This window comes from Eleutherodactylus coqui, chromosome 1, assembly GCF_035609145.1.
Source record: "Eleutherodactylus coqui strain aEleCoq1 chromosome 1, aEleCoq1.hap1, whole genome shotgun sequence".
Lineage (NCBI taxonomy): Eukaryota > Metazoa > Chordata > Amphibia > Anura > Eleutherodactylidae > Eleutherodactylus > Eleutherodactylus coqui.
In genome coordinates this window covers 466,468,608-466,481,512 of record NC_089837.1, presented here as the reverse complement: position 1 = coordinate 466,481,512, position 12,905 = coordinate 466,468,608, and the positions used below count along the sequence as shown (strand labels likewise).

The window sequence follows — 12,905 nt, the reverse complement described above, 5'->3', positions numbered from 1 at the left end:
TTGATTTTTAAACTAATTATACATCCATGCCAAGGTCACACTTATTTTATTATTTGACCTCCGCGAATGCATAGGACTTTCACTGACATTGATATTTTCCCATCTAGAAGGTCTGGGAACAAAATGAAAAACATTGAATCTTGTAGAGCCAAAACTTCTCTTCCAAATAGAACAAAAATGAAAAAATAAAAATGGAGTACATTCCAATTTTCGCCTTTGAAAAAAGGGAAAAATTTGCATAAAAATGTTTTTTGCTATTTTTGACTCATTGTATCTTAAGAGCTATGCATCCTTTTGGGTCCATAATGTGAATAATGAGAAACATTTCTATGGAGTACACATTGATAAATTCATAGCTGAGTTGGATTGCATTGATTAGGAGTTATTACTGCTTAAAGTATGAGTTTTATTTTGCGCGATAGAATTTTTCAGCTACTTTGACATGCAATGGTGGCAGAATGATGATAAGAGTGGCAGTCTGAGTAGCTTAGCTGGATTCAGCACCAAAAGTTCTCCTAGTGTGTGAAGTTTCATTGCTCTAGAGTCATTGGAACTGGCTTGGCAATGGATTGAAATCGCCACTTTTTTCAGGTTGCGCGCTGTAATCACAAGACAACCCCCTAGATTAAGACCTGTAGCTCGTGAACCAAAGCACTTTGAAGCCTAATATTTTGGCTATCAAAGTTTAGGGTCAGGTTCTATCTTTGTGCAAAGTTTCATTGGAATCTGAGATGGTCGACTGGGAGCGTTGGTTGAACTGACATGCAATGACCCTTTTGTATCCAGTTACAAAAACTGAAAACAGATTAATCCATTTTTAATTGCATTGTAATAATTGGGAAACGGATGAAGCTGGAAAACAATAGTTGTGGCAGATCTTCAATGAATGTGGCTCAGTGGTTAGCACTGTTGCCTTGCAGTTCAAATTTCCTCAAGGATATCATCTGCATAGACTTTTAAAAACTACATACAGATGTCACCCTTGGGCAGATTTCAACTTAGATCCCCAGAAGAGGATAAGGAGAAGAATAAACACAAACAGACTCCATATAGATGTCACCAACAGTCAGATTGGAACCTATAGCACCGCACTAAAAGGCAGCACTGCTATCAACTCAGCTGTCATCAACTTGTTCTTTGCTCTTCCTTCTCCAAAGGAGGAGAATAAACACAAAGAGAAGGTCTATGCAGATGCTGTTCTTGGTTAGATTTGAACCTGGGACCTCAACATTGCAAGGCAACAGTGCTAACCACTGAGCCACATTCATTGAATAACCACCCCTGGCACCACATTTTATCCATTTTTTTTACGGCTCTGGTTTATAAATCGCCCCCAAAAAATCAAAAAGAATGCTTTCCGTTTTGCTGATTTCATTTTCATTTTTTCCATTAAATGATTTTTATTGCATTTTTTTCCCAAAAACTTAACATATACATCAATACAATAACAGAACCCCCTAAGCCCAAGTCTATTAAACATCTTTACCGAGTTTCTTGTAGGCCGACAGTTGTCATTGTCATAAAATTCTTTGAAAACATCACATTATTTTGTAATACAAAACTGAATAAAACATTACGAGGATTTATTTTGAATAGCATTTGTGGTTATTTTGGTCATAGACAAGAGCTAATAGCTGGTACAAGACATAAGTTCCCATCTTATATCAGCTGGACCATATCCATTACCATAGAATCATAGAATGGTAGAGTTGGAAGGGACCTCCAGGGCCATCGGGTCCAACCCACTAACTCAATGCATGATCACTAAATCATCCCAGACAGATGTCTGTCCAGCTTCTGTTTGAAGACTTTTATTAAAGGAGAACTCACCAACTCTCGTGGTAACCTGTTCCACTCATTGATCACTCTCTTTGCCAGAAAGTTTTTTCTAATATCTAATGTATCTCCTCCTGTTTCATCCTATTGCTTCTAGTCTTTCCTTTTGCAAATGAGAATAGGGCTGATCCCTCTGCACTGTGACAGCCCTTTAGATGTGTGCTTTCTTCATTTTTCTTGCCCAGATGTAGGACTTTGCATTTCTCCTTGTTAAATACCATTCTGTTAGTCGCTGCCCACTGTGCAAGCTTTTCTAGATCTTTTTGAATACTTTCTGTCTCTTCCCTAGTGTTAGCTATCCCTCCTAGCTTTGTGTCGTTGGCAAATTTGATCAGTTTCTCATCAATTCCCTCTTCTAGATCATTAAAAGAAAAATATTGAACACCACTGGGCCTAGGACAGAGCCTTGTGGTACCCCACTTGATACATTCTTCCACTTGGATGTACAGTCATTTATGACCACTCTTTGAGTATGATCACTCAGCCAGTTATGAATCCACATAACAGCTGCCTTGTCAATCCCATATTTTCACAGAGGTGAGGGAAACAACAAAGACATTATTCACTGAAAAAGCCAAAAATACAATACCTGAAGGTCTGCAAAGCAGACACTGTCACCATAGGCACGATCGCCATAAGGCAGGCACAATCGCCGTAGGGCAGGCGCAATGGCCGTAAGCCCTGAAGATATGCAGTCAGCCAGACAATAATGTGGAGGAGCAGCTTGGGCTCCCCCACCAACTTTTGGCTTTTTCAGTGAATAATGTCTTTGCTGTTTCCCTCACCTCTGTGATTTTATGTAATTTATAGTGAGTTAGCGTAGGTACTGATGGACGCGGTGTGGCCTCGGCCCGGCCCGTCAGCCTATGCGTTTTGGCCAAAATGCAGTACCAACACCTGCATTTTATTAGTATGCATTAGTATTTTTGTATGTAGTTTGCTAGTTGGTGGGGGAGCCCAAGATGTCAGCCAGTGTGGCCCACTTTAGAGATACAGGGCAACCCGTTGTTATATCAGCCAGGGTTGATATCCTGTATGGTGGGTCACCATCCATTTATGGCTGGCATCTTTGGTATCGTTCACATGTGCAGGCTATCATTATATGCAGTCACTCCTCGCCAATCTGGGCTGGGTTGAGTGGGTGACTGCATATTAGCCTGCCAAGAACAAGCTCCTCCACATTATTGTCTGGCTCACTGCATATCTTCAGGGCTTACGAGCCATTGCGCCTGCCCTACGGCGATTGTGCCGGTGGCGATTGTGCCTGCCTTATGGCGATCGTGCCTATGGCGACCGTGTCTGCTTTGCAGACCTTCAGGTATTGTATTATTGGCTTTTTCAGTCAATCCCATATTTGGTCATTTTTTCAATAATTATAGTATGAGATACTTTGTCAAATGCTTTACTAAGGTCAAGATATACTATATCCACCGCGTTTCCCTGATCAACCCAGTCAGTAATACTATCATAGAAGGAAATTAGATTAGTCTGGCATGACTTGTTTGTTACAAACCCATACACCCATCAGTACTTGCATATCTGCTGTTTAATAATTTGTTCAAAGATCTTTCCCGGTATAGAAGTCAGGCTCACAGGCCTGTAGTTTCCTTGATCCACCTTCTTTTTTGAAGATAGGGACATCATTTGCTCTTTTCCAATCTTCTGGGACTTCTCCTGTTGTCCAGGAATTTTCAAAGATTATGGTGGGTGGTTCAGCAATTACCTCCGCTTCTTCCTTTAGTATCCTAGGATGTAATTCATCTGGACCTTGAGACTTGAATTTATTTAAATTTAGAAGTGTTCCATCACCATCTCTCTGCTTATAGATGGCCTGCATTCTTTTATTCCCTCAATAGCACAGGGAAGATCAGTTGTTATTCCATCTACTTTCTGAGAGAAAACAGATACAAAATAGGAATTTAAAAGTTCAGCCTTCATATCATTCTTAACTAGAGATGAACGAACCTACTCGGCCACGCCCCTTTTTCGCCCGAGCGCCGCGATTTTCGAGTACTTCCGTACTCGGGTGAAAAGATTCGGGGGGCACCGTGGGTGAGTGGGGGGTTGCAGCGGGCAGTAGGGGGGAGAGGGAAAGAGAGAGGGCTCCCCCCTGTTCCCCGCTGCTACCCCCCGCTCCGCCATGCCTGCCCCCACCCCCCCGGCGCCCCCCGAATCTTTTCACCCGAGCACAGAAGTACTCGAAAATCGCGGTGCTCGATCGAGTAATTACTCAAAACGAGTATATTCGCTCATCTCTATTCTTAACCAATTCACCATTTTCATCTTGTAAGCATCCAATAGTATCTTTGACCTTTCTTTTACTTTTGACATACCCTCAAAATCATTTTTAATTGCTTTTGGCCTCTGATGCAAGCCTCAATTCATTATTAGCTTTTCTGACACTTGCCCTACATTTTCTGCAGACCGCATTATAGTCTTCTTTAGATATTACCCCCTCTTTCCATTTAATAAACATATTTTTCTTCCCTTTTAACATATGTGCAAGTTCTGTGTTCACCCATCCTGGTCTCTTTAAATGCTTCCCATTCTTCCTTCTCTTAGAGATTGTTATTTGTTAACAATTGTGCTTTGAGAATCTCATTTCGAAATGTTTCCCAACCTTCTTGGACATTTCTGTCCTTAAGAACATCCAGCCATTGGATTCTTCCTGCCCTCTTTCTGAGTTCATTGAAATCTGCCTTTCTGAAATCCAAACTTGAGGTCTGAGTTTTCTCAGGTCTTCCTCCCCTTTTTATCCAAAATTCAAGGATAGCATGATCACTGCCTCCTAAGGTCCCAGCCACCCTTACTTCCCCAACCATTCCCTCCTTGTTGGTAAGAATCAGGTCCAAGATAGCAGATCCCCTTGTTTTCTCTTCTACCTTTTGGAAAATAAAGTTGTCAGCAAGAGCAGATAAGAATTTGTTGGACCCATTACTTTTACCTGAGAGAGATTCCCAACAAATGTCTGGATAGTTAAAATCTCCCATGATCACCAAGTCATGCTTTTTTGAGAGTTTGGCCATCTGATGTAGAAAGAGTTCCTCAATATCTTCTGCTTGTCCAGGCAGCCTATAGTGAATGCCTACAATGGTGTCCTTTCTGCTGTTCTCTCCTTGTATTCTTATCCAAACAGTTTCTACAGAACTCCCATGATCTGAAGCTTGAATCTCTGTGGAGATTAATGTTTTCCTAACATACAACGCAACACCTCCTCCCCCCTTGTTTTGGACTGTTTCTTATAAATCAGTTGTATTCTTCAAGCCTTGTGTTCCAGCCATGTGATCATTCCACCAAGTTTCTATCATGCCTATGATGTCATATTTCTCTTTCTGTGTTAGGAACTCCAATTCTCCTTGTTTGTTTCTGTGCATTTGTGTAGAAACATTTTAGTTTGTGATCGGTGTCTCTTGCTCCTCTACTTGCCTTCTGAATTTTTTGTCTTTGTTCTTTCTTTCCACTAATTAGAGGTTCTCAAATGTATTAATTAGCTGTATATTTTTACCTGGCCTTTCACTTCCCTTCCCATATTGTTCTAGTTTAAAGTTCTCCTAATGAGTGAAGCAAGGCGCTCACCAAATATATGCTTATCTGTCTTTGTAAGGTGCAAGCAGTCCATCATATAGGTAATTCACTCCATGGTCTAGGAATCCAAATCTTTACTGACAGCACCATTGACATAGCCAGTTGTTCACTTCTAGAATCCTGTTCCATCTTCTTATTCCATAGCCATCCACTGGGAGGATATCCGCCCTGTAATCCAAGACTATACAAATGATATATCAAAACATTTGAAATCAAACGAGGAAACCCATTCCGTACTTTATTTTAGCGTAAATATACTAATTAAAAAAATAAACAACTTAAAAATGAAAGTCTTTTTTTAGCGTTTTATCCCCCCAAAAATCAAAAGATGGGAAAAAAAGTCAGTATAAAAAGGGTATAAAAAGAATTTTGGTAGCTTAAGAAAGAAAAATAGGGCAATAAAACCACCACGTGGGTACTAATATCATGTCCTGAGCTGAACACATAGAATATAGCTGTTTTTATGGCCTACGGACATATCTTAGAATTTACTTAAGGAAAAAAAATACCAACTACATGCAATTTTATGCCAACTGTGCCTTACAAAAATTTTCTACCACGATTGCATGGCCTAATCATAATATCCAGCATGTTTAATATTTTTCAATGCAGGCATTCATTCTCAACACTTTTACTAACGTATGCCATCAAGGAAAGTTTAAAAAAAAATCTAATCAACGTGATTAAATATTTGTTCCTATAGGGTTTTACCAATGTGTATAAATCCCTATGGGAGAAATTCTCTATGTGCCCATGCTCTATAAAAATACAGGTGTGACAAGTGTATATTACCAGAAAAAAAACTGAACGCCAGCCGTCGGAGTAAACATTGTGACAATATATAGAAGAACGTACCAGGAAAATTAATTATCCTTTGTTACATACAGCAGGTAAGAATTAGTACAATCTATGTAATATGAAGAAACGTTAGATGTTTTGTTCCATAACCCAGATAAGTATGAGGGAAATACAAAGCATAACTGCGGATACAATATTGTGCTGTCTGCACCAGCTCATTGTCTACATATGCTCCAATCATGTAAATATTCTTCTACATGTTGACCTGATTTTTCAGTGAATGGATGGGAATTGTGTACATTAGAAAAACATGTTTAAGTGTCAGGTGTACAATTTTTTTTAATTTTAGTACCATGGTAGCCCGTAAAATATATTTTTAAAATAAACCTCAACAGCAGACATATGTAACCTTATAGGCAAGACTGTATCTCTTTGATATTGTATGTAGCAAGACAACAGTATATGAATGCTTGCACAGTGTGATGTACTTCAAGAAGCATTTGCTACAGTGTCAGGAATACAGATTGATTATTCTAAATGTCAGATACATTGCTAGCATAAATCATATTAGAGCAGTAATGCTAATGCTAGCAATGTATCTGACATTTAGAATAATCAATCTGTATCCCTCCGGCAGGTTTCACTTCGGCGTTGGAACCTCCAGCCGGAGGTGATATCATAGATCTAGCTGCATGCAACTCTTTTCCCTCCGTCCAGAACCAGGCTGCTGGACGCAGAGCTGATGGAACCCATAATAGTCAATGGGATCCATCCACAACTGTACGGTTGCGTTCAGCTGCGGGGATTCCCTTTTCCTGCTCCCTAACGCAAATGTGAAACCAACCTCACACTGTTGCAAGTGTTTTTAGAAGTACATCACACATTGCAGTCATTTTGCTTCATATAGTGTCAAAGGGATACAGATATGCCTATAAATCTACAAACTTCTGCTGTTACCATGGTAATAAACGTTTTCCTTTTTTAAAACATACACCTGACACCTAAACATGTTTTTGTACTAATGTACAGAATAAGATGTAAACCAGCCTTAACCCTTGCAATCCACTGTCTGACGTCTGAAGACATTCTGATCGAAGGCTGTACAGCTCCAATGTCAGAAAACGTCCGGCAGGGTATTCTTACTGTATATTACTGGCCACTCTGTTGTCCGGGGCCTCTCCAGCATGTCCCATACTGCATTACTGTCTCTAGCCAGCAGATGGCACCACTGTATAATGGCAGAAAGAGAAAGCCCCTAGGAAACCCTGAATCCATAATTGGATTGCAAAGGGTTAACTATGCCAAAGAGACACTCTCTTGTTACACAGCTGATCCATATAATGTATTTACTACTTACAGCAGCCACTTGGATCCTTTTTTTTAGTTCCAGACATATACTGTCAACTGCCCTGTACAACCAAATGTATTGTGGACTTATCCTTAATGACACCTTCCAGAATTAGACCTCCTGCATACAAATCCAAGAGAAATAACATTTTTGTGTGCTGCACCTGGTGCTTTCTTATGGAGATAATATGTCTGATTTACAGAGGCCAACGTAGTGCTAGAAGGGGGGTTAGCTGTTTGCAAGGAGCTTTAAACTCCAAGTACAGACTGAATGTCTTATTAGCAGCCAGTATACCTTAGGCTCTATGTAGTATTGGTCATTATAGAGGTTGCCTACAGGATGGATATATATGCACTGACCACCAGCTTTGGACACTCAAGGCAAATATTTTACAGATTTGCAACATTTTTAGGGCAGTTAATAAATATAATTTCGTGAAACTGTTGACCTCTTTAAAGGGGTATTCCGGACACAGACTAACATTTTAAAATCTAATGTACATCACCACAATAAGTCATTCTATAATAATAGTCTCACTGTACCCGGTCTAGCTACTTTCTACATTTTCTGTCTAATGACTCTCTGCCTCAAAAATATCTCGACTTCCTCTGACATCTTGTCCGCATTTGCAACTTCCTCCCCCATCCATAGCCTCCAACATCCTGTGAGCAGTTCATGATGGGAGGAAGCACTGCGCTGTATTGCTCATGTGCAGTTCAGAGTGTTGGACGGTCCTGTCTGTCTGCCTTCAGCCGTTTCTCTGACTAAGCGGGAGGTTGGTGCTAGTAAGTTGTAGAACCTGTGAGCTGTGGGCGGAGCTACAGCGCTGGCCGGTAAACAAGCTCTATGCAAGCTGGGAGTTGCAGCTGACAACATAGACGACTAAGTGGGACAAGCTGTATATTTTAATGCCATCATTTAATATCCCCCATAGTGTATTGTAAATATTTTTCTGGTGTAAGATGGGAAAAAAAACTCATAACTACTCTTTTTTAATTTCATTTTTACAGCATTCACTGTGTGATAAAAATTACATGTAAACCCCGAGACAGTGTGTTTATGGTGATACCAAATTTGTATAGTGTTTTAACTGGTGTTGAAAAATAAAAAAAAATAAAAAAATCCCAGAAATTTTCTTTCTGCTGCCATATTCTGAAAGCCATAACATCTTTACAATATTTTTCTGGCTTTGGAGCCATGTGAGCACTTGTTTTATGGAGGAGGGGGTTGGGGGGGGGGGGGGGTTATCATTTTATTGATACGATGTTAGGGTTTTTGAATAACTTTTTAGTCCATCTTTTTGGAGAGGCGAGACAAGCAAAATACAGTAAGGGCTCTTGCACAATTGTGTCTTTCTTGCATGTTTTTTTTTTCACGTGATATTGCTACTTTTTTTTATGTCAATGGGACTTTCTAATTTAATGGAAGTACTAAGATGTCAGGCTTGGGGACTTTCAATAGGCTTTGGCTGCCCTGGCATTCCCTTGCACCTCATGATTGTATTGCAAGATGTGGGGTGGGAGTGGGGCAGTGAAGGGGGAACAGAGGGAGCTGCTCCCTCAGTGGAACATCTCAAATTCTGCAGTTGATATTGACCGCATTATAGAATAATCAGAATACCTGAAGAAAACACCAGAACAGTAGAACTGCACTGCCACCTAGTGGTTGATTGGCATGGCTCAACTAATCGTGTTACATTCAAAAATGGTATCCCAGCTGTTTTTTATATCTCTTATGCCCCCTTTTTTATGTGGTCTTTTCCAACGGGTTCATTCTCACTTCTTTTTTGTGTCCGGGCACAAAAAAATAGGACCTGCCTTATCTTGTCCGTGTTTGCGCACCAAGGAGACCCATAGAAGTTTACAGGAGGTATGCAAACACGCACATTTGCCTGCGCGCGCTAAACGTAGTGCATGCCCGCGATCGCCGACACCTCGTTATACAAATTAACGCTTTCAAATCAGGCCAGGGTGAATGAGCAGTGCCAACACAAATACACTCCGTATTTGTGCAGGCATGAATATTTATGTTCGTCTGTCACAACCCCAAAAAAACTAATTTGCATGCTCAAAAACGTTATTCAGCTTGCAAATATGGTGTGCTCAAGTGTGTGCAAATACTTTACATGTGCCTGTCTTTTAACTAAAATGAAAAAGGTTTAGTACCGTGTTAGCCAGTAGAGCAAAATATGATTGTTCCCAGTGAGAGAAAGCAAGTAATCTTGTAGGTATGATACCTTTTAATAGCTAACAAAAATATTATTATTATTATTATGCTATTGCGAGCTTTCAGACCTCTCAAGATTCTGATGCCTGAGGAAGGATCCTGAGAGGTCCAAAAGCTTGCTCTAACATCATGTATTTTTGTTAGCCATTAAAAGGCATCATATCTACAAGATTACTTGGTTTCTCATACTGAGAACAATCACATTTTGTCCATTTACTAACTAAGTGGTCCTGTGTGCATTGACTTCTGTATGCGAACACCGCTAGATTAGCGCATCTCGCACCTACTGGATGATGGCAATCTAGATTGTTGTTGAGTTTTCATGTGTTTCCTCCAGTATATGTTATCTATATGTGATTATTATATTTCTACCATCACCTGCTTCTATTGATTTTAGTTTCTTCTGTTGTCTCTTTCAGACTTCATGCTACGTCTACATCTACGCTGGCAATTACCTATAACGAATTTTTGATAAACTACCCTTTCTTCAAGATTGAATGCCATAGTTAATATCGTGGGTAAACTGCCCGGACACATTGTTATTCCATGTATGATAACTGGTAAGATCCTGTCATAATAAATCCCTTCTTCTCTTTATATTCCCTATAGAATGCATCTCCACAGAGGCGCATATACACCGCGTTTTCCAGGCCGTATATACGTCACCGATGCGAAGCATTGGTTTCCAACGCATCTGTTCACATGGACGAATATACGGCGCGTAAAAATGTGGAACCGTGAAAAGTGGAACATATGCGTCCAAAATAAACGCCAACGCATATAGGTTGGGCAAAAAGATAGTTCGGGAATAATCTTTTGGCCAATATACGCCGGCGGGTCCCATAGACTCCTATGGTAGGAGGGGAAAAAAAAGGTGGGGAAGGCAATTTTGCAGCGGCCAATGCTGCGAAAAGCTTACAGCTACAGGTATTAGAAGTCAATTCAGAGGATTAAAACCGAGCTAGGGTTTTTCGGGGTGCAACATATTTTTCCGGTAAAAACCACGCTAAGTCGTGTGAATGGGCAAGAAAATGCTAATTACCCTGGCGGAAAAAAAGTCCTTTTCATTTGGAAGTCCTACATTTTGCATAGTACATGTACTGCCTTTGGTGAACATTTCTGTTAAAAAACATAGTCCGAGTTGCATCTTCCAAAAAAAAAAAAAATTAGCATGCGTGTGCAATTCCGTACTCCATCCATTGATTTCAATGGTTTCGCTTTCGCTAGTTCTTTTCTCGCATGATATTACTAAGCGGTGAAAAAATATAGGGCTTATCTTCACCTTTTTTTTTTTTCAAATTTGCATGCAATAGCGCAGAGTTTGAAAGGTGAAAAAAAAAAAAAGATTTTTACCTTGTATGTTGTCCAAAAGCTCTTGTGAAGAAGCTCTATGGGTTTTAGAACAGAATTCCACAGCGGCAGATTAAGCTGAGTCTTCTGGTGCGTACTGCGGAAATATTCAGTTTGTGTAAAGCACCCTCAAAGGGCTTTTTGCTAATACTTCTTGCTTTTCTTCAGCTGTCACTTTAATGTTGAATGCTACTTTAATCCCAACTGTTTTGTAAAAATGATACTTTTCTTTCAGCAGCAACCCAGATGAACTGCAGTACTCACACAGCGAGCACCGAGTTCATCCTTACAGGTATAACCGACCGCCGTGAGTTAGAGGCCGTTCTCTTCCTGGTGTTCCTCATATTTTATATCTTCACTGTTCTTGGAAATGTGGGGATCATTGCAACTATACAACTTGCGACTAATTTGCAGACTCCTATGTACTTCTTTGTTTGTCACTTGGCAATGCTTGATCTTTTCTATACTACTATCATAACTCCAAACTCACTGGCAAACTTCACCCGGAGCATCAAATCCATATCCATCAGTGCATGTGCCACACAATTGGTACTATTTGGAGGTTCAGTAACTACAGAAAATTATTTATTAGCGGCCATGGCTTATGATCGCTTGATAGCAATACGCCAGCCTTTGCTTTATGTATCCATTATGTCTAGTGCGGTATGTAGATTTTTGGTGATCGGTTCATATTTTGCCGGATTTTTGAACTCTTTAATCCATATCAGTTTTCTCTTTTCATTAAAGTACTGGAAAGCCAATGTGATTGACCATTTCTACTGCGATATTCCACCGCTCTTTAAAATAGCATGTTCTGATACATTTCTGAACTGGGTGGTCATTTTAATTTTTGGAGGATTGACTTCTGTCATTTGCCTATCCACCATCCTATATTCCTATTTACATATTCTGCTAACTATTCTAGGGATTAATTCCTCAAAAGGAAGACGTAAGGCCCTTTCCACCTGCACATCTCACCTGGCCTGCGTCTCTCTATTCTACAGCACCCTCATGCTGTCGTATCTCAGACCTCCATCGAAAAATTTGCAAGTGAATGATAAACTAATCTCTGTTTTCTACACAGTAGTCATTCCCTTAATAAATCCGATCATTTACAGTTTAAGAAATAATGATGTCAAAATAGCAGTGAGAAAAATTTTTAATAAGTATAAATTATTTTAGGTAGAAAATGATTTTAGGGCAAAGAGCCCCATGTGGTACAGAGTGTAAAGGCAGCAGAAATGCAGTCCTAAGCTCTCTCCCACGACTTGAAGGTTGCAGGTTCCATCCCTGCGTGGTTCAGGTAGCCAGCTCAAGGTTGACTCAGCCTTCCATCCTTCCGAGGTTGGTTAAATGAGTACCCAGCTTGCTGGGGGGGTAAAGAGATGACTGGGGAAAGCAATTACAAACCACCCCGCAAAAACAGTCTACTAAGAAAACCTCACCGTGGGTGCTTTTCCTTATCATTTTAGGTCAAACTTTGCCTGGATCATGGTCAACACTATGTAAAAAGAGATAATGAAAAATGTAGGTAGATTTCCATCTGATGTATTTTAGCTTTGTATTTGATCCGTGTTTTTCACTTCCTTATATGTACATGAGTAGTATGGTAGCACTATTTCCGGCCATTATATAACTTGTATATGGAATGAGTCATTCATCTGGGCCGCGACTGCCAGCTTCCCTCAGTTCCTCCTGCCAGCGGTCGGCAGCCCTGTCTGTCACATGCAGCCAACTCTCTCTTTCTATCCTGGTTCAGCTG

General features: G+C 40.2%; 1 protein-coding gene across 1 annotated transcript; it reads left to right on the top strand.

The window, feature by feature from the left end:
* Positions 1-11,389: 11,389 nt before the first annotated feature.
* On the top strand, positions 11,390-12,325 carry LOC136606129 (olfactory receptor 5AP2-like). The gene has a single exon (XM_066588995.1). It carries the CDS (start codon positions 11,390-11,392, stop codon positions 12,323-12,325), a length of 936 nt encoding a protein of 311 aa, XP_066445092.1.
* Positions 12,326-12,905: the final 580 nt, after the last annotated feature.

Coding starts and splice junctions, on each gene's coding strand:
- LOC136606129 (XM_066588995.1), top strand. CDS start 11,390: ATGAACTGCAGTACTCACACAGCGAGCACCGAGTTCATCCTTACAGGT.